At 38.1% G+C, this 24211-nt stretch overlaps 1 protein-coding gene across 1 annotated transcript in view; it reads left to right on the top strand.

The window, feature by feature from the left end:
- IFT81 (intraflagellar transport 81) overlaps window positions 1-24211 on the top strand; it is a gene marked incomplete at its 5' end in the record, with an annotated part of 41058 nt that overhangs the window by 3528 nt on the left and 13319 nt on the right. The window contains 7 exons of the mRNA XM_084271936.1: window positions 1163-1252; window positions 2282-2347; window positions 2666-2776; window positions 4014-4098; window positions 12144-12307; window positions 14879-14974; window positions 16925-17071. Coding sequence (XP_084128062.1) covers window positions 1163-1252; window positions 2282-2347; window positions 2666-2776; window positions 4014-4098; window positions 12144-12307; window positions 14879-14974; window positions 16925-17071 — 759 coding nt within the window. The remainder of the gene's footprint in view (window positions 1-1162; window positions 1253-2281; window positions 2348-2665; window positions 2777-4013; window positions 4099-12143; window positions 12308-14878; window positions 14975-16924; window positions 17072-24211) is intronic.

The following is a 24211-nucleotide window of genomic DNA, read 5'->3' as shown; positions in this document are numbered from 1 at the left end:
ATAAAACGATGTAATGCAGGCCAGATGTGTTGTTCCTCATACTTTTTTCTAACTCATTCTGCATTGTCCAGTGTGTGCACACCTTATTTGCTATTTAACCACACTTTTTTTCTCTATTACCTTCTTCTCAGTAGCCACTTTTTTGCTATTATTTTGAATTCATTCCAGCCTGTCAGTGTGTGCCTGATATTGAAAAAACCAGAAATGAACAGAGCATTCTAGATGCTGGTTCCCCAGGGTTTTACAGAATGGAATTGCTGCTTCACTGCTCAGGGATATGATGCCTTTGTTGAACTGGCCTTTGCTGTTGCCATTTTGTGTTCAACATTCATATCAATTGCTCTTTCCAGGAAGTAAAAAATGACTCGATATTCTCTTTTTAGATTTTTCCATCTTATTGAATGGCTGTTTCTGTGGAGATTATCTTTTCTTCTTTCTCAGCTTGCATTTCTCCAAGTTGATGCTAAATTTATTTCCTATCCATATTTCTAAACTCTTTCTGTCCCCTGTTATTTCCCTGCCCACACAGACTTTCACACTGCCTCTCAGTTTAAAATTACTGGTGGGCAATGTACTGGCGTGGAAGTAGCACACTGTCTGCTTCTAACTACCAAACTACATATATCAATCTCTGTAATATACCAAGGGCATGATTATGCAATGTGTCAAAACTATTTCTCACATGTTAAGTCAGGTGTGCTCTTGGACAGCTTTGCTGGATTGAAGCTCACTGCTCTATAAATTGAAGCCCCATTACTTCGATCGAGCATGTTGTTAGATGAAGCTCTTCCTTTTGGGGCTGATATATTTACATATGTGGTATACACAGATTTAGAGTAGGAGAGAATCATTTATTAATACAGCATTGTCCCTTTCAGATAACATCTTATCTTCCTGTTTTGCAAATACACTATGTATTACAAGGGAAGAGGTGAAAGTACTGAATAAATGGTGAACTTCTGAGGGTATCTTCAACTGGAAGATTTTTTAAAATTTTTGCTTTTACAAGTGGACAATCTTTTATGATGGAAAAATGCCTTTAATTCTTAGTCTCACCATATTTCTATTTCTGTGTGTATTATTGTATTAGTAAACCAACATCTTGATCTGAAACTCATTGGACATATTGCTCATTCTGCATGTTTTTTACTTCATTTTATAGTATGAAGAACTGATGGAAGCATTTAAAATCCTACATAAGGAGTGTGAGCAGCTCAAAACATCTGGTCTATCTACTGCAGAAATAAGAAGGGTAAAAAGATCTGAAAAAATGGCACAACTTTTGTTTAGAGTTCTTTTTTTAATGTCAGTTCTATTTCTGTTAGCTTTGTGGACTCAAGTTGTAGAGGTCAGAGCTGGTAGGCACTGCAGTTGCCTTTCTGAAACTGTTCTCTGTTGGCAAACAGATGAGAAAGTCCTTGCTTGTGCTTAGAACTGAGCTTTCTGAAGCAGATTGGGAAAGAAGGCTGCCAAGACTGTTCACCATGATTCTCAAATATTAGAACTCCCTTTCCTGTGAATGCAAACTGATACAAAGCCTTTTGCTTTACTGATAGGGGGTAATAATTTCAGAGTGTTGAATGAATTAAGAGCTTAAGTCAACAGAAATTATGATCTTGTGTGGCTAAGGTGTTAAATAAAGGTATATGCCCTTTTTCAGAAGAATACTTATGTGTGTGTGTATGACTTTCCACTAAGACTCACAGACAAGCAAAAATTGAGATAAGGTCTAAATTCAGAGAATTTATTTCTCTCTCTCTCACAACTATAAATCTGTGGAGTCCTGCTGTTGTAAAATAGTATTAAAGGATAAAAATAATCAGATACATGTTTTAGCACTAGGCATGTTTCTTTTGACTCAATTTCAATACAAAAAGTGTCAGCAAACACCACTTGTATGCAACTCCATACAAAATTCTTTGCCAGGAAGTGGGTAATGATGGTAACATTAAGAACATACTGAATTCATGCTGATTTGGGGGTTGTTGTCTCTGTTAGTTTGTTTCTATTTTGGAGAAATCCACCTGCTTTTATTTTAAATGTTCACATTAATACTAAAGGATGCAGGTGAAGGAATGTTAGCATAAAGAGGGTGGGAACTGTGGGGGAAGTAAGAGAGAAGGATTGAAATCCTGGATGTTCTGATCATAGATATATAAGATTATAACTGCTTCAGTGTATTTCAATAATACATTTTCATATAAATTTGAACAGAATTTAGTGCAATCCATATGATACTGTAAATAAATTAACATTTTAAATTTTTTTCCTGCTTTTTTAGGACATCAGTGCAATGGAAGAGGAGAAAGATCAACTAGTCAAGAGAGTAGAGCGTCTTAAGAAGAGGGTAATAAGAGAAGTAACACTGTTACATTTCAGTGTCATAATCCTTGGCTTGCAACTCTGGTTTTGGAATGCAAACAAGGATTAAGATAAACATACTGTATGTCTAGGAAGGAATCGAGTAACTAATTGACCCACGGGGAATCTCCCTAGGCGTTAGTCCAGAGCTTTTAAGAATCTGGAGTCCAGTACTTTGCTGTCATTTCTGAGTAGTAACATGTATGGAAAGGAAGTGCTAAGTGGGCTTGTGAGACATATGATCTCTTTAATGTATTTCTCAACTATCTGACAGTAACATGCACTATTTATCCACTTGCTGTAGGTGGAGACAGTACAAAATCATCAACGAATGCTTGAAATAGCAAGAGAGCTTCGCTTAGAAAAAGAGAGAGAAGACTCTTTGGCTCAACAGAAACAACAGCAAAAAAATCAGGTACTGAAATAAAAACATACCTATTAAAATAAATAGTTGTTGACATTTGTTTGCAGATCATGCATTTAAGAAGGTACATCAGGAACAACAGTACAGAGCTTCTCCCATCATCAGAAAATTAAATCCCATTTAAAATAGGAACATCTATGTACATTTTAGGGGAAGAGGCTTGACCTTGCAAGTTTTGAACACTTCATTCAAGGTACTTGGCTGCCTCAGCTGCCACTGATGTCATCGTTTAGCAGTCCCAGGAAATGTTCCATGACTTAATGTTGTAACACCCAAAGGGATTTCTTTATATTTGTGGTGATGAGGAAATGTTTCCTTAGTTTGATTTGTATCTTTGTGCATCTGCACCAAGGTTTCAGGGGCTGAGTAACACAGCAAGTGCTTCCAGCTTTTCCTTGGGTGGGGGGGAATATGTATTCAGGAGCAACCTTGGGATTTTGGTCTCTGAGTTTCACAAAAAGTATGTCCTAGGAAGCACTGGAAGCAGTTGACATCTGACTATAAGGGAGGGTTTTTTTCCTGAGCTATGTTGTCGAAACAAGGTACTTTAATAAAACCCAGTGCCACATTATTATGTCACCAAATTCTGTAATGTAAACTTCAACAGTGCATTAAAAAAGGGAAAAACAAGCACTCATATTTCTGGTGTTGCAGTCTATATCTGGATGTCAGTTGGTGTGCATCAGTAGGCTTTAAGCTGTTGAGTTTTTTGCTTGAACCTGAGCAGGATCACAATAAAAATGAATGTGATGTCCAGCTAATTCCAGTTTTTAATACACAAAAATGCTAATCAACTGGATGTTTGGCAAGAAGCTTTCCAGTGTGCACTCAAGTTGGACAGCAGATTGCTGTGACAACTCAGCTGCACTGAAGAACTGCAGCATGAGGAAAGCTACCTGCTGCAGTCCTGATTTTTGCTGTCTTTGTTGCTGATGTTCAAGCCACTCATATTTTTGGTTGAAAATTATTTAAAGCATTTAATTGTTTAATGCATAGAGAAAATACCACTTGGGAGTACAAGAATACTTACCTTAATTACAGTAGAGAATATCAAGTAAACTGAGGCCAGTTGTTGAAAATTTGTTTTGGCTTGTTCCCTTGTGAAACAGATAATCACCAGATGCTTACAGCTACCATCTTTTTTCCTATTTGGGATTATTTTTATTTAGCAGTTTGACCATGCATTTCAAAGGAATGAGCTTATGTGTGTCCAATTTTCTTTCAAAAGTTGTTCCATGCAGAGCAGAGACTGCAAAGAGCACAGCTCCAGCTGAAAGAGATGCATCATGCAGTAGTGGATTCGAAACCTGAAAGTAAGTAGTAATCTCTAAAGGCTGGGTTTTTACATTTCTCTGTTAGAACTGAAATCCATCTGGATGGCTGTGGGTAATACGGTAGTGCCAAAAAGCAGGTAGGAACTTAAGGGAATTTAATGAAAGAAATAACTTGTGTTCTAAAGGTGATCCTAAGCCTGAGTGTGCCTTGCCACAAAAAGCCAGGGACACAATGACAAGGGAAGATATCAGTCATATTTTTGAGATCCACTTTTAAAAAATTCTTGAAACAGTTAAATACTGAATACTACCCATAATACTATGTGAGAAAACAAGCACACAGTCGGAACTGCAAAGGATTGGAAAAAGCAGAAACCTCTTAGAAAAGGCAAGCTTCTGACTTAGTACACTTTTACATCTTTTGTGTTTGTAATTGGGCATTGATGAAATACTGCTGCTTAAAAATTTTCTCAGTGAATGTACAAACACATTTTATTCAGAGTAGATTTGGTTTTCTAGTTACCTTCTACAAAATACTTGTTTGAAAAACTTTAAGGTCTATATCTTATTGTGCAGTTTTGTGTTGTAGTTTTGTATGGTACCAAAAATAAAGCTAATTTGAATTAAACTCTTTTTTATAGATCGCAGATTATGTGTATATGACACACACATACATATATGATTATGTTTCTAAATATATATAATAGATAAGTCTCTATATTTCTATATGAATATATTTGTTAACATATGAAAATACTTTGTTCTCATGACACGACTGTAACAATTGAGTTGTTGCTGGATTACATTAGTAATAGCAAGGATGCCTTCTTATTTTCAGTGATATCTCAGTCTGCAAATAACCTCAGCAAAATACTACTACTTGTGGAGTAGGTTAGTAGTCTATGATCAGATAGGCAGGAATTGCACTTACTAGATAAATGCATAAGTAACTGTCACCAAAGGTTAGAATTGTAGAACCTCTAGGTTTCTGATGACTTAATCATTTTGAAGGAAATATAACAAGTATTCACCTGGCAGTTTAACAACAAAACTGGCAGTCAGTTTAGGGTTCAGTGTGTCAGATATATTTCATCTTTGGCAAATGACTTAACTCCTTCCAGTTTGTCTCCTGGTTATTAATAACACATTGCAGGATTGATAGAGGGTTTATGTGCTGTTCATACAGGCATTGGGGTGGATTTATAGGGGGATATTTTATGAAAAGTAGTGTGGTGTGAAGATAAGACTTGGAATGGCCCTTTTCACAGGGATTTTCCAGTTGCATTATTTAAAAAAAAGCTGTAGAATGATTTTTGTTATATGTATAAATTACTTCCAAGATGATAGAACCTATTTCTCAATTCAAGATTAGTAAAGTAAGTAATTTTCCTGCTCTTTCAAGTACATCTAATATTGCATCACATAGCTGCTTTGGCAGCTGCTTTGAGTTAGAAAATTGTTTTCAGTCACCACTGTGTTGCATTGTTACTATTTTGTAATTTTACTCTAATTTTCTTTACAATGCTCATCAACCACTGAACTGCAAATGGAATGAAAGAGTATCTGGACTATCTTCTTCACTCAAAGGGACCTGCAGCAGATTTTATAACTGTTCCATTTTTGCAGTAGCTATCAGAGAGTTTATACAGCAAAGCTGTGTCAACATTTCTATTTCAGTTCCTGGGTTTTTTTTAAGGCCAATGGAAACTTGATGGGTTCAGTTCATAGAAGCAAAGGTAACATAATAAAAAAGCCAGTAAATATGTCATTTAATCATTGAGATGAAAATAAAGATAAAGTTAACATATTTAATTTCCTTATCTAAAGTCCTGCTTGCAAGGGAAAAAAAATATGTTTAGATGTTCCAAAGAAAGTCTTGGAGTCATTACTTAAGGAAACTTCTGTTGAAATTTTGCCTAAACAAAGTCTTTAGGACTTAGCTTTGTAATTGCTTTCTCCCATAGTAGTTACAAAGCACCGCCTGTAGTAGCAATTACAGAATGCCAACTGTGTTTTTTAAATAATTGAAATTAGGTGGCCATAGTGCACTGAATAGGATTCCATTTATTTTAAAAGCTTTGTTGGTCTACAGTTAGCTCAATTTATTTTATTTTTAAAATTCCCTTTGGCTGCAGTTTGGTACCTTGCTGCCTACTCGTATCCATATAGCTTGTATGCTGACAATTCCGTGGCTGGTTGGTAGGTGTGGGTTCTCACTGGAAGTTGGATACTTTCCTTTAAAATAATTTTGTTCCATTTTTAATACTTCAGGTGTTTTTACTTCCAAATCAAGATAAAATGATAAAAGCTGTTAATGAGTAGAAGCTTTTTTTTGGCCTTACGGACACGTGTTGCTTTGATTGCTTCATCTTATAATTAATTTAAGATGAAGTACTTTAAAGAAATGTGAAGGAACTCTAAGGAATGCAGCTAGCATGTATTCATGAGTATCATTAACATGCAATTAGCATCAGTCTGCTTTAGCTGTGCCAGGAAAATACAGCTTATGGTTTGTAACTCTTTGAAAGGCAATATTTAGAAGAGTTTTTTATCACGAAACCCAGTTGATTGTTAGGAGAAGTTTGGTAGACTAAAATTGATGATACTAGTTTCCACAGTACATTCCTTCCCTGGTTATTCACTTCAGTCCTACTAAGTGTGGAGTTTAACTACAGACAGGCAGTTGCTGCTTGTGGCACTAAGTAACATGAATTTGCCATTTCTGGGACTTTGTCATTGTCGTTCTGGTTATGAATAGTATTTATACTAACACTGACCACTAGTTTGAATAACCCAGCTCATGCTTTCTCAGCAAGATTGCCATCTTTTTGCTTTGAATATCTCTGCTGGCACAAACACAAATTGTTAATGCCAAGAGGCCAACTGAATTACTGAAATTCTTGATCTCTGTCCATTTTATAGAACATTATCCTTCACTTCATTGGCAGAAATATGAAGAAGTGGATGACTGGCTTGAAAATATTGATTAAAAGAATGTGTTATGGTGATTGTTGTTGATAAACAGTGAAATGTATAATTTATATACTTCATTAAGTTAATATGTAGTAATAGAGCGCTGAGAACATCAAAGATACCAGTCAAAGACAAATTGCTTTGTACACATCTCTTTTCTGTCATTCTGAACACTTGATGAAAAACAGAAATTTAGGATGCTACTATTTAAATATTACAGTTGAATGAAAGCATTAATATTTTTCATATCCACAGAACTGTCTTTCCCTAAAATCTCAAGTTTAAATGATCTCTGCCAACACTGCAGACCACGTTACAATCGAAGTTATAGATGTATTTGGTAAAGGAGAACTTGCAGTTCCTAAAAGGTGACTCTGAAAAGGAGTTGGGGGTCACAGTATAAAAATGGTAGAACTGGTGCTCCTGGTGTTAAAGATTTGGTGCTATCCCTGCCTTTACATACAGAAGAAAGAGGAGTAGGAGAGTTGTATTATCTCTTTTTAGCTCTGGTATGTCCATCACTGTGACACTGTGTCTGTTGCCCAGAGTTCAAGAAAAATCTTGAAAGGTTAGAGATGTTTCAAGGAGCATCAATAATAATTATAAACGTGGGCAGCAGATCCAGGACAATTTTTTAGTTTTTCAAGGAGATATCAAAGGGATGATTTGACCATAAGCAGTCAGTCTTTGCATGTCCCAGGCCTCTGTCTTAAGGAAATTGGAACTGGTATCATTGGAAATTTGGGGGGAGAATAATTTCAGTACTACCTTATTGAAGGTGATGGCAGAAAGGGAAGTGAAGGCTTGGATGTGAGTGAATGCCACGTGGAAGTCTGTTCTAGGCCTGTCTTTGTTGTGGCCTTCCTATGTGATATTAAACAGAAAGTTGGGAGATAGTTCATAAAATGAGTCTATAAAAGGAAATCTTTTTCTTCTCCCCTCTCCACCCCCAGCTTTTAGAAAATCAGTTATTGTTGCAAACTGTTTTGGTACAGGATGCAGAGCTGGTACCCTGTATAGGGAGGAGAGGTAGGAAAAGAAGTAGAAATCTGAGTGCAAGGTGAATCAAGTTTTAGATCCATTAGTAGAATCACACAGAGAAACTTGCCTCTTTTCTACATGACTAAGCAAACACTAAGAAACTCTTTCTCCCATCCTTCTCTTTGTAATAATAATAATAAAAACATTTGAATGGAAAACATGAGGAGTTGCTCTTAATAGCTCTCCACATGTAAATACGTGGTTGGCAGAACCTTGTTAAAATAACCTTAGGGCACAGAGCCAGACTTTCTGTGCAGCTTACGTATGTAGATTCTGTAACCATAAGTCAATGTTAAAACATTAAAAACAGAATTTATATGTGTAATGGAAAGATTTGAAGTGTGCTTGCTTTTCTTTCCTCTAGCCTGAGAATCTGAAAAGAAGAACGCTTTTCCCTGAAAAAAAAAAAGTGCTGCCCTGTATTTTAAGGTTCTGTTAAGCAACAGAATTCGTTCTGAGATAGTTACTTCTCAGTATGTTGAATAATATAGGAGGAAAAATATATAGGAAATAAATTAGCTTAGTCATGAGTGATGTTGACATCATCATGTCTTTCCCCATTCAGATGTCAAGTTTTAACTTGCTTCATTGCTTGTTGCACCCTCAAGAGTAAGTGTGATGCAGAACCAGTCAATGTTTGAAAGAATTGGTGGTGGCAGCTCTGAGATTATCTGCAAAATAAAATGAGATAGCGATCAAGGTTATACCCTGGGAAGTCAGTGGGTCTCAGCTCCTATGGAAGCAGTTGTTTAGTTGTTATTTCCTGAGTTTAGTGTCATGTCTACAACAAATTATTTAGGTACCTACATTTTTAATGAGAACTAGAGTAGTACAAAAAATAAAGTATAGGCTATAAATGCTTTTTGCTACTAAGAGGAAAACAAGAAAATAATTTGGTTACATTAAAGTATTAGTATTTGATATCAGATTAATCTAATTGATATCACTTTGATTTTCAAACCAAGGATCTTGGTTATAAATATCAAACTGGGATTTGTGTTCCTAGTCGGTTCTGAGGTGATAATTCAGCTCCCAGTGTACGTGGGAAGCTTTGCTGCATTTGCAGAGGTGGTAGATTTCTAGGGAGACATTAAAATGTAGTCCCTCCTGCCCAGCTTTGTCGTGCAGAAGACTGGAATCGAGTTCTTCTGGAAAAAAGAAGTGGGAAATCTGTCTTAGTAAGTCCAAGCATCTTTCTCAGGGTATAGTTCTAGTGCCAAGTACATAATGGCTATTGCAGACGTAGAGTAACTCCGCTTACCCATTCTGAAATCAGTGTTGTGCTGTTTGTTTTGCACAAGATAAATGACCTTTCCAAAAAGGGGAAAAGATCATGTGGTAGTGTTGCTTTTCATAAACACAGAAGTCAACAAACTGAACTACTGGAAGAGAGGAATTCCCGCTCATTTTTAGTTTGTGTTGACTTTGTTAGCAACATTGCTTTCCCTAGGGTCTCTTTTCTTTCTTCTAGTTCTTGAGGCTTTCTCAAGAACTAAGAATGGCTTATTTCCTCTCTGGCAGCTAAAGCAAGTAGCTTTCCTTTCAGTCTGAGCTGAGAGCAGAGGATGAGGAGGATCTATCAGGACAATGCTTCTAGAGGTAAATAGTGGCAGAAGAACAAGGGGCCGTTTTCTTAGTCTTGTGTTTCACTTTGTTCTCCTTTTGTAAGTCAGTTTTTAGCCTGAGAACCAAAACCAGCTTTCACCTACATCCTTTCCAGTCTCTATTTCAGCAACATTGTGCAGTGTATGAAAGAGATTGTGAATTTGTTTTTCTTGGCATTTCCATTTTCTCCCACATTTGGAGAGAATCCCCCTTCCCCAAAATACCCAACCCCAACCGTAGCAAGTAGTTTTAAAAAGTGCCTTAGACACTGTAGTTGTCTACATCATGACAAATGTTCTGAAATACTTATTCCCACTTTTATCTGACAGAAAACTTCCAAATCGTACTGTAGTCCTTGGCACAGGTGTCTTGGAGGAGTAATTGCACTAAGCTGCTTGCTGTCAGTGGGAGCCTGTGTAATGTAATTTAAATAGCTGCTTTATTTTATTGTGTCACATTCCTCTAGCTCTCTGCTGTTCTTATCTGTATGTACCTGTGTTTATTGATAAATTATCTGTTAAGGAGGCTAAATTAGCAAGAACCAAGTCTTCATTGTGGTGGTTTGGCCCTGGCCAGAGGCCCAATGCCCACCAAGCCACTTGCTCACTCCCTCTTTTCAGCTGAAAAGGGGAGAAAATATATGTCGGAAGGCTTAGGATCTGAGATAAGGACAGAGGGATCACTTGCCAATTAGAGCAATGGGCAAACAGACCCTGCACAGAGTAAAAGAAAGTGATTTATTACTACTACAACTACACACCCAGTGAACCAGAGTCCGATAATGAGAAGCGGCCAGGTCTTAAAGCACCTTCCCCCCACCCCTCCCCTTCTTAGCTGACTTAAACTTCATCCACGAACTTCTGCAGTGTGAGTCCTCTCTATCAGGGAGCCATCTCCTCACCACAGGCCTCTCAGCAGGACTCCCTTCCTCAGGTGCTGACGTTCAGGCCCAGACTGCCCCGGCCTGGTCCCCCGCAAAGTCACAAGTCTCCTGGCAGACCTGCTGAAGTGTGGATCAGTCTCTTCACAGGCTGTAGATTTCTCTGCTCCCCGTTCTCATACATGGGCTGTGAGAGGACACCTGCTCCACCATGGTCTTCTCCACGAGCTGCAGGAGAATCTCTCTTTCTGGCCTCATTCTTCCCTCCCCCTGCCTCCCCGTCTCCTTCGGGCCTGGCTTCAGTGTCCGCACAGCTTGTTACCTCTTCTCACTCCCTTCTCCAGTGGCAAAAGGAGCCTGCCTGCAGTTTTTTTCTCCTATATATGATTCTCAGAGCTGCTGTGACCATCTCTGATTAGCTCGGCCCTGGTCAGCAGCAACTTTGGCCTTGAATTGGCCGATGTTTACTGTCTAGGGTTGCAGCGAGCAGTAGCTGCTGCTTGCAGAAGCCATGTCAGCAGCACAGCTACACAAAACTGCAACAGTCATAAACATGGTAACACATGACGTGCATCAGGCTTGGGTAGAACAAAACTTATAAATGTGCTTGCTTTTCTCAACATAATTTTTGACATTACTCGGCAGTTTCTTCTTGGTTATTTTATTATTTTCAGTGTTCTCAGACTATATACCTCACGAGGTTAAAGGCTTGTTCTTAGAGGAAGAAATAGTGTTCTATTTACAGAGAGGCAAATGATAAGTGTTCGGGCACTTTAAAAGACCTTAAAGTAGGCATATATCACATTTTGCTCATTGTCAGGCCTCTTTAGATGCCAGAACAAAGTTTTATTTTAAGGGAGAATTTCCAAGGATGTAACAAGTCTGTGCATGAGCTAGGCCAAATTACGATCTTTGCAGAGATAAAGGATTCACACAGAGATAATTTCTGTGTGTAGATGAAGTAATTCACATGAAACAGTGACTTAAGCAATCTGGAGTAGGACCAACTTCAAGATGCTTCCACTGCTCCAGCCAGGGAAGCTCCAAGGGATGCAAACTTCGAAAAAGCTCTCAGCCAGTCAGCACAGCTGTGACATGCTTTGCTGCCTCTCATCTTGTATGTGCATAAGCAAGCAAAGTCTGTCTCTTAATTTTTAAAATTTCGGAAGAATGTCATGAACAACACAAAATAGTGAAGTAGAATCCAACATCTTGATGTGTGCAAGACACACGTAGCATTTATGGCTTTCTGTGACAATGCTGCACGCTGAAGTTTGCATCTGATTCAACTAGAGCTTCATTTAAGAAGGGTTTTACTTGCTTAGGGATGAAAAGAGTCTCAAGGAATAAATAGTTACATGTTAAAGATACAGATGGACAATAATACATAATGTGTTGTTTTAACATCCAGATTCAAAGTCTACATCAATTAACTACCTGTTTCTTTGAGCATTCAAAGGAAGACTGTTGTTATGCTGTTGCTATTGTAATCTGCTGCTGTATACTTTCATGTGTTGGTGAATTTAAATGTAATTATCTGCTCCATTACTGTTATAGATACATACTGATTTAATTTGGTTTTAAGGTCTAATGAAGAAACTAGAAGAGGAGATAAATTTCAATTCATACCTTGTCAATGAGAAGATACCTGCAGAGCTTGAAAGTAAGAAGAATTCAACATATTTCTTACAAAAGGTGGTTGCAGAGCCAGCTATGAATCAATCTGATCTCAGTGTACTTGAAATCAAAGTAAGTTGACCAAAGTCACAGTCTATGTTCTGTATCATAGTCTAAGGTTCTTGTGCACCACAGTTTTCTTATCCTTTGTAACTTTGAGAAAATATTTCATTCCCAAAAAGATGTGTTAATCACTAAATGCAAACACTCAGATAAGTTTGGGGTTTTTAAAACCAAACTTACCCCACACCCAACCCTATCCTCAATTACTAGTTAGAAAGCAATTTGCTATGGTGTGAGCAGAGTTGTTAATTTAACACTAAAGTTTTGATTTTTTTTCTTCTCTTCATTTTTGGCATGTTTTAAACACTCACTGACATCAAGGGAGTTTTTACCAACATGTAACAGTGTTTATGGAGTGGTGAACAACATTCTCTGAGTGATACATCTTCACAATATTGTGTCATAACCTGTGTGCAATGGTGGAGGCTGCCATAGTGTTTGGAATAGGTCTGGATTGTTTGTTCTAGTTGGTCTGATCCCCAAAGGAAATTCAGGTATCAAATACTTGATGTACCCTTCCAGATTTTTTCAGAAGTTAAAAACAAATAGTGTGAGAATGAGCAAAGATCCTTCTTTGTAGTACATATCCAAAATGTGGCAAGGGTTTGATGCCACAGAATTATGTTGCTATATTTCACTTCATTAAGTTTTCATATTTGCATAATCCTGAGTGAAAGATTAAATATGTAATATTACATTCTAGAAGAATTTAGAGGAATGCTAATTATTAGTATATCTGATGATGATGACAAACACTTGCAGCAATGTTAGCCAGGGTGGGAAGACTAGTCCTACATACTACCAGGTACACTCTTCAGTCTGAATGTTGTCTCCTTGTACCAGTTGGTTTTTAATATTCCCAGGATCTCCAGCACAGGTTTGCTGCAAAAGATGGATAATGAGGAAACAGAGTACTTGTAATAGACCAGAGAACGATTTACTCATGGGCTTGAGGGCTGCCATCCACCATTATTCTTGTGTTTTGAAGCAGAGAGAGGAACTACATCCACATCCTAGTAGCCTGTGCGTTCCCATGTAGCACATGCCAAAGTAATGTAATAAATGTTTTTTTGGATCAGGTGAAGATCAGCAGCCAAGTGTCATTGAGAGTCTATTCTGCTTCAAGGTTAAGGCTACTTCTTGTCAAAGTAAAATTTGTGACAGTTCAATAGCAGTTTGGATCCTGATCATTAGAGTTTTAAGGATGACAGCATTATTAAATTAGGTCTGAAATCATAAGCTACCCTGTGATCCAACCTCTGCTTTCCTAGTTTGTTGCTTTTAATCTAAACAATATTTGTGGTTGCAGTTACTTCTTTCAGGCATACTTGAAGCCCTGTTTTACACCTTCCTTTTCCAAGAGTATTGTTGTGGTTTTGGCAATATTTTAAAAAGCTTCAAATTTTCTTCCTCTGTGAGGTAACCTTTTAATTTGTTATGTTTTGGAAGTATGATGTTCTTAATGGATAATAAAAATAAAAAACTTGGCTGTTATCATAGCACCATCATAGACAGTTGTTTCTTTTTAAAGTCAGCCATCTATTATCTCAGTGTCTTAAAAAGGACCTGAATTGCCCTAAGCATGCTACTATCATGTCTTTTATAATCTATAAACCAGGAATTTATTCACACAAGGGCATTCTTATGCTGTCTTCAAATTCAGGCCTGTTCTAGCTTTTGTAAAGGAATAGAATTTACAGGAGATTCTTTTTTTTTTTTTTTCAGGTGTTGGGAGTATTTTTAGTCCTATTGAGAACTTTATCTGAAATACTTGGGTCTCAAAGTACACGGATGTTGCTCATAGCAATGTTAAAGTAATGCCCAGCACTGTACCTGTGTTACATTTTGACTTCATTGCATTTCAGCACATACTTACACTGCTTGCTTATCAGCACTCATCTAGTTAGCAGAGAATTAAAGGAAGGTTGCTAGGGCTGTGGTTTCCATGGCTGATGAGAGTCCCAGTGTAGTGTTAAGTCAGGACTGCAAAAGCTGCAGTCAGTACACTGGTGTAGCAGCTTGAGTTCCCAGATGCTGTGGGCTCTTTAAGGCTTCAGCTAAAATGGAAATTAACAATTTGAGACCAGGGACAAATGAGTGTGTTTTGTGGCAGTAGAAAGAAGGTACCATAGAGCTGGAATACGATGGTCTGTGGCTGTCCAAGTATCAATGAAGTTTGATCTCAGTCTTTATGAGCTCCCCTTTAAGCTTCTGATAAATGTTGAGTGAAAAGGAATTTTAGTTAACATCAGTAGAATCGTGTGTTTCACACAGTGTGTGACAACATTGGTCTGTTTTCTGTCTGTACCAACTTGCACACATTTTCTCTCTATGTCCACCAGTTTACTGCATTTTCAGGGCCAACGTCATGCTTCTGCCTTATCATAAAGGCGCAGAACTGGAAATCCAAAAACATAGCCCCTTCCTGGCCAATACTTAATGACTCATTGAGTTTTTGGGTTTGTTTCTCTGCTTTAAAAATGAAACTAGCTGGATTGTAAATCTGGTTTGCAAAGCATTTAATTCTTTGAGAAGACAAAGAAATAAAGCTTTTCCTTAGTTTTCTACTCTGTCTTGCAGATAAATGAAGTAAATGCACAAATGAATCAGCTTATTGAGAAAAGAATGATGAAACATGAGCCAATTGATAGTAAATTTTCCATGTATCGCCAACAGGTAAGAAAGACCAAACCATTTGTTAAGCAGAAGCAGTAGAAGACTTTCAGTCACTGATTGCTTTACATCCTGTTTTCTTTTTCTTTCATTTATTTAGGAGAGAAATGCCTAATAATGGAGGACAAAAAAGGAAATAAATAGCTGTATGGTCAGGGCTGAGTCAAACCATTGCTTTCACTCATGTTAGGGAGCTTGTATTGACTGCTGTCTTTAAGCTGTTAGGTGATGTCCCTCAGCTGCATCACAGTAATTCTGGAAGGATCATTTTGGAGGAGCTATTTTGGTAAAGCTCCAGCTGTGGACAGATTCTTAAAAGGCAGCACGGGAGTTGGCTGCTGCAGTCAGACCTGGCTGCAAGGCTGCCTCTCAGTCCTACCCTTGCTTGTGTCTGGCCATACGCTATTTTTCCTGTTCCCTTCTATTAAGAAGGAATTCTTCAATTCCTCATCCTGAGGCTGTAAAATAGCCTTTCTATAAAATAAGCTGTCTGGTCTCGTCTTAGTAAATTCACAAGTTATAAAAAGGATTTATGAACTCTGAGATTTTTCAGAGCTTATGCAGAAATGCAAGTGATTTATTTTCCAGGCAACCTGTACTGCTGCTAATTTTATTGAAGGTTTTCATGATGATGCTTATGGTGACAGTTTAGAAAATAAAAAAGCTTAAGTAAAATATATTAGTGGGAGGAAAAACCTAGTGATAAAATGTATGCTGCAGTTCAATCACATAGGGAATATGAAATGCACCATTTTGGTTTGTGAGAGATACTCTTCCCCAAAGAAAAGTCTGCTATATAATGATTGGGTACTAAGGAGCAGCTGGTCTATGATATATAAGTATGTATGGTCAGTGGAGGAACCACTCCATGAGTTCAGGTTGGGAGTTGAAAGCATGGGGTGGTCTTCACTGTGCTCTGCTAGGCACTGGCTTCTGTTACACAAAATAATTGTTTCTATTGTACACAGTCTGTCACTGCAGATAGCTCATGAAGCAACAAGCTGAGATACTACCCCAGCAGAATTCAGTTAAATATATTTTAAGAAATAAAGCTGATCCTTTTAACCTGGTCAGTGTGGTTTGCTTCATTTTTTTCTTGTTTTCCCTTTCATATACAGAAACCAACTGTGTATCCAAATTCATGCACGTGCATGAAAGGAACGTGCTGCGTTATTTAATAGTATTTTAAAATAGTAATTCTTAATTTTGTCAAGATAAAAATGCTTTCCCCCCCCTGTTTTTTCACCTCCTGAACTAGTGTATATTTATGTTCACAAATCTGTTAGCTTCTGGTCAAATGTTAGGTACTCTTCAACATTCTGCCTTGTTCTTAAATGCTTTATCTTCTAGACTTAAAAAAACCCTCTCTCTAATCTACACTATTTCTGTGCTGTATTGCTTTATTCATCGTCTTCTAGTCATTTGCCAAGATTTAGTGGCTCGGTTCTGCTGTTAGTATAACATATTTCTGTAGGTTGGAGTAGGTTGGAGTTATAAAAATCTGTATTATGACATTTGTGAAATCTTGGATAACTTTCCAGTTAAGCCATGTTGGTGTATCTTACATAGGCACAAAAAGGGACTAAGCAGAAGAAATGGAGCACCTAAAATGCCTACCTTTTTCTTCAATGAAAATGAAAAAAGGAGGTGAAGAAATGTAAATGTAAAATGTAAAGTATATTGAGATGAATCTGGAAGTAAAGGCTGTGGTTGAAATCTTGGCTGTACTGAAGAAAGTTGGGAGTCTGCGATCAGCTTCAGTGCAGTTACAGTTCAGCCCACTGTATACAATGTGCAATCAATGCTTCTTTCTTTGCAAAGAGACATGCTCACATCTCCTAACTGTTTCTGACAGCTAAAATACGGTATCAGGGGTGGGATGCCTGGAACTGAACGGATTAAGCAAGGTGATTTGTACTTTACTTGTCCATGTGCATTTTTATCATCACACAGGCATCCATCATTGCCCGGAAAAAGGCAGCCAAGGCAGAAGAACTTCAGGCTGCCAAGGAAGAGATGGCCAGCGCTGAAAGGCAGATGCTGCAGAAGACCAATGAGGCCCATGAGTTAGAAGGCTCTGAAGTTCCAAAAGGGGATGAGGTATGCAATGTAACACATGACAGAAGGAGGAGGGAATTGGTCAGATTTTGTTAGCTCAGTTTCCTTTGAACTTGACATTGCAATAACAGCTTGTACAGCACCTTACCCATTTCATAGCATGCTGTAAAGCTATGTGGTCTCAGCTTTGCAACAGATTGACCTCAGGGGACTTTTTAATGTATGTTTTCTGTCATCAAATACCAAAATTACCAGAGTTGAAGACTTTTTTTTAATCATGCAGGTAGTATGATACTGTCCAGTGCTTTCAGATGCTTTCCAGTATTTCTACTGCAGCAGTGCTTGATTTGTAGCTATTTTCAAATTATTAATTTCAATTATTCATATTGTACCTAATAGATTGTAAGGTATAGAAGGACTTGATGTTGGTGGTCTTAGCGTTTCAGGCTCTGTGATGGTATTGATGTTATTTCAACTCAGTGGTATGATGGTAAATAACTATGTATGAAGGTTGACGAGTCTCGTGAATGGATTAGGAGTTCAAGTGATCAGTCACATGGATTAGATGTATAATAAAAATATGTGTTACTATCCATTTGCTGTGTGATGTGATCCTAAAGCATAATACCAGCAATTATCAGAAATGCAATTAGTCCCATTGTATTTATCACCCACAAAAGTTTTTACTTAAAAATGTTTCCCAGACCCTCCTGAAGTTTCTCTGCCCTGCAGACTTTGACTAGCATGGCCAGTGTAGCTCAGGCAAAATTCTACTTGAAGCTGTATTGATCAGAGCGGCTTTTTCTTCTTCAAAAGCTTGCAGAGACTAAAGGTGCTCAGCTGGGTAGTGGTTTGTCAGCAAAATGAATTGGCTTTTCTTAAGACAACAATATTTCTGAGTTTGGGAGAAGCTTGCTAATTGTGCTTACGGGCAGATTCACTAAACCAAAGAGTATTTTAGCTGCATCATTCTCTGACTTAATATATCTTTTCATTCCCTCGTATTGTCTTCATTTGCACTGGCTTCATTTATCACGAGTAACACTCTTTGCTTGCTTTATCTGTTGCTGTGCTTTTTGTACATCCTACTCAAGAGAGGGAATGTCCTTTGTAGCAGGAGTTCCCTCCCTGATCCCACAGCACATGCCTGCTCCACAAACATCACTTTTCTTGTAAAGGAGTTTTAATGAGTGAATCAGGTACAGAAATGTTTAAGCATCCAGCCAGGCATAAAGGCTTCCTCTATAATATGGAATCCATATATATATCACTTGTGCCTTCTTGCCTTTCTTCCCTTCTGTAAATCAAGGTGGAAACTGCAAGTGGAAGCAATGGCACCAAGACACTGAAGGATTAAGATGTACATCTTTCTTACCATGACATACTTATATCCTTTCATAGGTGTTCGTAGGTAGCAGTAAGAAGAACAGCACTGCATTAATTTCTCTCCCCTACAAGGTTTTCAACCCCAGTAGGCATGTTGCTGAAATCTTTGACAACTTTTAAAGTAAAAATAAAAACAGAAAGCAGACAATCTGTGTTTCATGACATGTGATGGGTAAGAAATGTTTAATTAATCAACAAGACAGTAACGTATGTTTTCCATTATATGTCAGTGCACTGGAAGGTAAAAAATAATTCATGTTATGCCTTTTCTCAAGGGAACAACATCCTCTGATCCATAGAAATTCAAGGAGGGCAGGGTAGGAAGGAAACACAGATATAGAACCTCATAAGAGGCTTAATAATGAACAAGTCAAGTTAATTGTCTTGCACAAAGAAGAGGCTCAAAGGAAAGACCTGTTTTGAACATAACCTGCATTCCTTTTGTTAAAATATCTTCTGCTTTTGACTTTTAAAATCATTTCAAGTTCTTATTTTGAAAAGTGAAGAATAAATGACTGAGTGCTTCAGACAAAACCATCAGCTTAAAATAAGAAGCATTTGCCTTTTCCTAAGGAGCATTTCCTGCTTGGGAAAACACTTTCTGCACATTGGCCCAAAGAAGCCAGTATTACTATATATATATATATATTTGTATGTATGTATGTATGTATAGGTACACAATGTGTGTGTCCTGTTCTTGTTTGTTACTTCATCAGCTACACTGTAGCTGTAGCAGTAGTTGGGGCACCACTGTAGTGTAAGAAGGGTGTTTCCTATGGCTAAAACCTAGGAAAGGATTTGAATTCCTGATAATTTTGATAGTTTCTTTTTTCAAAGGTCACAGTTTCCCCTTCTGGAAAATGTAGATAATGACATTTAATTCTTTTGTAAATGTCTGCTGCCAAAAATGCTACATAGGACCTTGGTGCTATAGGTTCTGTATCTCCTCAAAGTACACTGCAAATGGATGTTACAGAAACAGTCCTGGTTGTGAGAAGACAGGACTAATAGATGGGGCAAGTAAGTGGGCAGGGAAGAGGCGATGAAGCAAAAATGAAGTGGCCAGGTTATCTCACATCAGTTAAAGTCTCAGTTCATCACTTGCCAGCCAACCTTTTGCTGTAGATTTGTTTCAGATATGTTATGCTTATGAAGCTGTATTTCCTGGTTCAGTGCTCCCTTACTCCAGCTCTGAGCCAGTACCCGAGGAAATCTCGATGAATGTAGCGGTGAGTCACTGTTGCAATACACGTGTTCAGTGGGGACAGAAAGGGGTTGTACATTCAAGTTTAAATCGGGCTTTTAATCCTGCTGTGTTTAATCTATCTAAACACTACTGCTAAATCAAAGAATTATTTTGTTCCTGGAGCTGATATTTCTCCTCTTTGTCTCTCTTTGCCGTATCCTCTTACATCATGGCACTGACAAGGCTTGGCAGCCGAAGAACCAGTGCCTTCCTAGCTTGTGCTGCCATACCAGGATTTCTAGTTGAGGTCTTCTTAGCACTTCATTCACCAAAAGGTCAACGCTGCCTTACGTGTTTAGGTGCTTGTGTTTTGCTTGGTTCTGTAATCGTGAAAAGGAGTATTACAGCATTCCACTTGCTTCGAGAGCTCGTGCAGCTAGATAGAACTTGGAAGAAGCAGCAGGGAATAACCAATTCATTTACATCAAACACAGAAAAAGTAGGAATAAATTGTCTGCTTTGGGGATTATGAAATCTTTTTAAGTACTTCAAACAAAGTGCAGTGAGCATGGGGTGAAGTTGGCAGGCTCCTTGCTGCAGCTGTCAGATCCTGAAAATTAGGGAATCAAATGTTGACACTTAGAAGGCTGGATGGTTCAATTACAAGTGATCCTAGGTAAAGCTGAGATATTTTTAGCTCTTTACACAACGCATTGTACTTTTCAGAGTTCAGCATAGGGCTCCAAGAACCTCGACTTTCCCAAGGCATCAGAATAGAATAGTGTCATAGCTGAGCTTAGCCGGGGTCGCTGAAATGAATCTGTTTTTGAGAACGTGGCATAGAAAGTCTTGTCAGTTTGTTAACAGATATGTGAGGTTTGCATCGTCTTTTACATGAGACATTTAATTTGCTGCATACAAATGCTGATCCGTGCCTACCTGCACCCTGCTAAAAGAATATAAACACTGTTTTAATTTCCAAACAGAGAAAACAATCTTGGACCATAGATCTTGTCACTTTTCCTCTAAAACTGATGGCTCCATCTGAATCCACCAGAACCAATTGTCCAGCTTCAGACTAGGTAGATGGATTTTTAAGCAAGCAGCTCTAAAGGAGCTCACAACTTGAACATCAGGTGCTTGAAGCCAGGACGCAGGGATATATTGTCCTATGCGTCTGCTGCCTTTCTCTTAGCTTGTCACTGAGGCTGCTGGTACAGTTCTATTCCTGGCTGTCAAAGGCTCCTTACTCATGAAAATAGGAGAGTAGCTGGTAGTCAGGTTGTGAGGACGAAAGTGGTGAATCTGTAGGATTCTAACAGAAGCCAGAAGCTTTTTCCTGTAAGAAGTTAACTGTCACTTAAGCCAAATGTATGCAGTGATTCAGACAAATCGGAACTGAGCTGAATGCGCTTTCAGCACCCACTGGCATGAATAAATCATCCATTTATTGATCTGTGCATTTTCAGTCGTAACTGAAAATGGGTTTTCATTAAAGATACTCTGATTGATCCAAATGATTAGTAATGGCTACTTTAATACTCCTTTCCTGACCAGAAGCAAGCACTCCTAGAAGAGATGTCCTACTTAACGCTAATGAAGAATTTTCCTGATTGATCTATCTAATGAGCAGGCTGTAGGAGACGTTCATTTTAATAGATTGAGGTTAATCTGCTCATATCTTTCAGAAGTTTGTCCTTCTGTGTACGAGTTGTTGGCTGCATCCAACAGTAGCTGTACCAGCTTAAATTTAGATCCCCGTAGGAAAAAATACTGAAAACCTGTCATGAGCAGGAACTTTTCCTAACGGAATTTTAAGGCTTGGGACAGCTGTTAATTGGTCTAGCGAGAAAATGAGAACATCTATTCCTCAATTCTTAATAAAAATAGTCAGCTAAGATTTTCTGCAATTTTTGTGCTTATGCAAATAATTTTATTAACAAAACAGTTTATTTAGAACCTTGTTTAGATTATGCATTTTTAATAAGTTGGGATTTTTTTTTTACAACCAATACTTGTTCTCTAGTACTTTTGTATGAAGAATATTTTGATTACTATAACACAATTAAATTGATACAGTAATCCAGAAAATGAGGGGTTAATTTGGGATTCGTTCTTTGAAAACAAGTTTATCCTTCTCTTCCTTTAAAGCTAATCTTAGAATGAGGCTCTTGTGAAAACTTCATGTGGGGTAAATGTTAGTTTTAAGGAGACCAGATGATGGGCTCGTAGTGAATAGCAGTGCACCGAGGCATGCGGTCAGCATGCTTGCGTTCTTTCCTGGAGGGGAGTAGCCTGCCTGACCCTGCCTGCTCCTGGAGAAGCCATTTTAACAGTCCTGATTTAATTTTGTCCTACTCAGAATTGTTGTAATACTTAATTGCTTCAGAAAAATGTGGTAAGACTTAATCTGGTGATAGCAATCTCTTTCAGATTGTGCTAAGTGGACAAGCAGTACTGGCATTGCTGGATTCTTTCAATAGAAATGGAACCGAACACAGGGAAACCTGCCCAGGGATGTTAGATCCCTGCACGCTGCAGGACCTTCTAGGAGAGACCAAAGTCCTGTTTTCATTCACTCTGTTTCATCATCTAGATTCCACACTTGTTGTGTTACAGTCACCCATAAAAATAGCTGAGTGAAAAAGCATAATCTTTCTCTGCTTTCATTTGGATAGTTTTTATATCTCAGGGGGCTCTGACTCGGCTACCAAACGTGGGGCTCCAGGCTTGTTTACTTTAACTGCTAACTCAGTGCCAGCATTTGGTTCTTGGCCAGTCATTTAATCTTTGAAGCTTAAATAACTATTTGTGTTAAGTTGCTTGAGAAAGAAAAAGCTTACGTGCGGACATGGCCTTGAATGGTGCATCACTCTGGGCACCACCAGATCCATGGGAACGCGGGTGGCTGAGCCTGCCGAGTTTCTACGCAGGGAGCAGTTGACCTGGTCTATGGGAAAATGCTGCTGCTCAGGAACAGATTCCTTTTGCTAGTTAATTTTAAAGTCATATGGCTAGACAATGTTATTCTTTTGTGAACTATCCAGATTATTTAAATGACCTTTTACCACAGTGAAGCACAATGTTTTCTATCATTTTAAGGGCTCATTTTTCCTCTACATATAGATGGGAGCATGAGATATATAAAGCTTCTGAAGTAAGGCTTACACAAAGGATGGCACTTCTGGAAACCTTCAGAATCAGTTTCAACTTCTGGGCTTTTTTTGGCTTTTATTTTTAAGTAAAAAATTTGCTCTAAGATCCTACCCTACAAGCTGCTGATTTAAGTGGAATCAAACCTAGTAACTCCAGCTCTGCACTGGGCCCTGGATCTAAAGAAACTTTGTTAGTGAGATTTTGAGAGGCTTAACCTCTGCTGGTTCAGAGTAGATGAACTCTTGAAAATTCTGCCAAACTATTGATTGATTTTCTACAGGCATTATCCTTTTGTCACTGTTGTTTCTATCTTGTTTTACCTTGTATGCTGCAATAAAAGCTATATGAAAGGTTAAGTTTGCTTTTAAAAAGCCAGATACTGAGATGAAAGATATACATCCATCCCCCCCAAAAGATTAAGTTTTGCTTGTCAACGTGAGCAACTTGTAGTTCATTTGGGATGAAATTTTTATTATATAGTCCTAAATTAATCAACTAATAATAGAACATTGGTGGAATCAGAGCTTTAGTCAACAAGATCCTTTGACTTCCATTGTAAAATACATTATGCTTTGAATATTGAATATGCAAATGCCCTACCTCCCACTCAAGCTATTTTCAAGACCTTGAAAGTAGCTATAGCTGTGAAGAGAATAATAGTTTGCTTTTCATCCAGGGATAAACTGACAGAAAATCGTTCAGATTTGATAGCTACATGTGGTCACATATGAAGCAAGTTAAATCCTTCACATCACTCTGTTCTGTATTCCACTGGTCACATGAAATATCTCTGGAACTCCTCCATCAAGACAGATGACTGTGCTTCCCTTAAATTCTCCTCAATTAGTTGGAGAGATTGTATTTATAGTTCAATCATCTCTGAAAATCACAGAAAACTTTGTATTTAAAAAAAAATGAAGTCTTTTGTATTAACTAAGCAGATAAACTTGAATTTGCTATTGAAAAAGAATCAGTTCTGGTAATGCTGCCTTACGTGTGCCAGCAGTGTAACAAAGGCAGCGCGACTGTGACAGAGCTGCCTCCGCTGTGCGGTGCTGTGGCTTAGGTGACCTTGTCTATCCTTGTCCTAGGTAGTACGCACGATGTACAATGGTATTCCAAAGCCACACATAGTCCCATCTGCATAGAGCACATTGAGTAATTTGTGGGTTTGTTCTTTCACCAAAAATGTTTATAGCTTTTGGCTTTAAAAATAGTTCTGGAGCATAGCAAGAGAGAAGCAGCTTTGGCCTAGATATTGCACAGGATGGCAGATGAACAGGGTTGATTTCATTTTGGGCATTTTGCCCAGGACACTTTTTATAGAACATACAGTTTCTCTGGGGGGTTCTTAGGCTGTGGTCGCACTGGGGGTTTGGGTTTATTCATTTGAAGGGAGAGACAGAATTTTGCAAAGAGAGAAAACCCTAATATAAATGTCAAACTCTTAAGTT

The sequence above is a fragment of the Gallinula chloropus genome (genome assembly GCF_964237585.1).
Source record: "Gallinula chloropus genome assembly, chromosome: 17".
NCBI lineage: Eukaryota > Metazoa > Chordata > Aves > Gruiformes > Rallidae > Gallinula > Gallinula chloropus.
The sequence above is the reverse complement of the archived record's forward strand: the minus strand, read 5'-3'. Positions and strand labels throughout refer to the sequence as shown.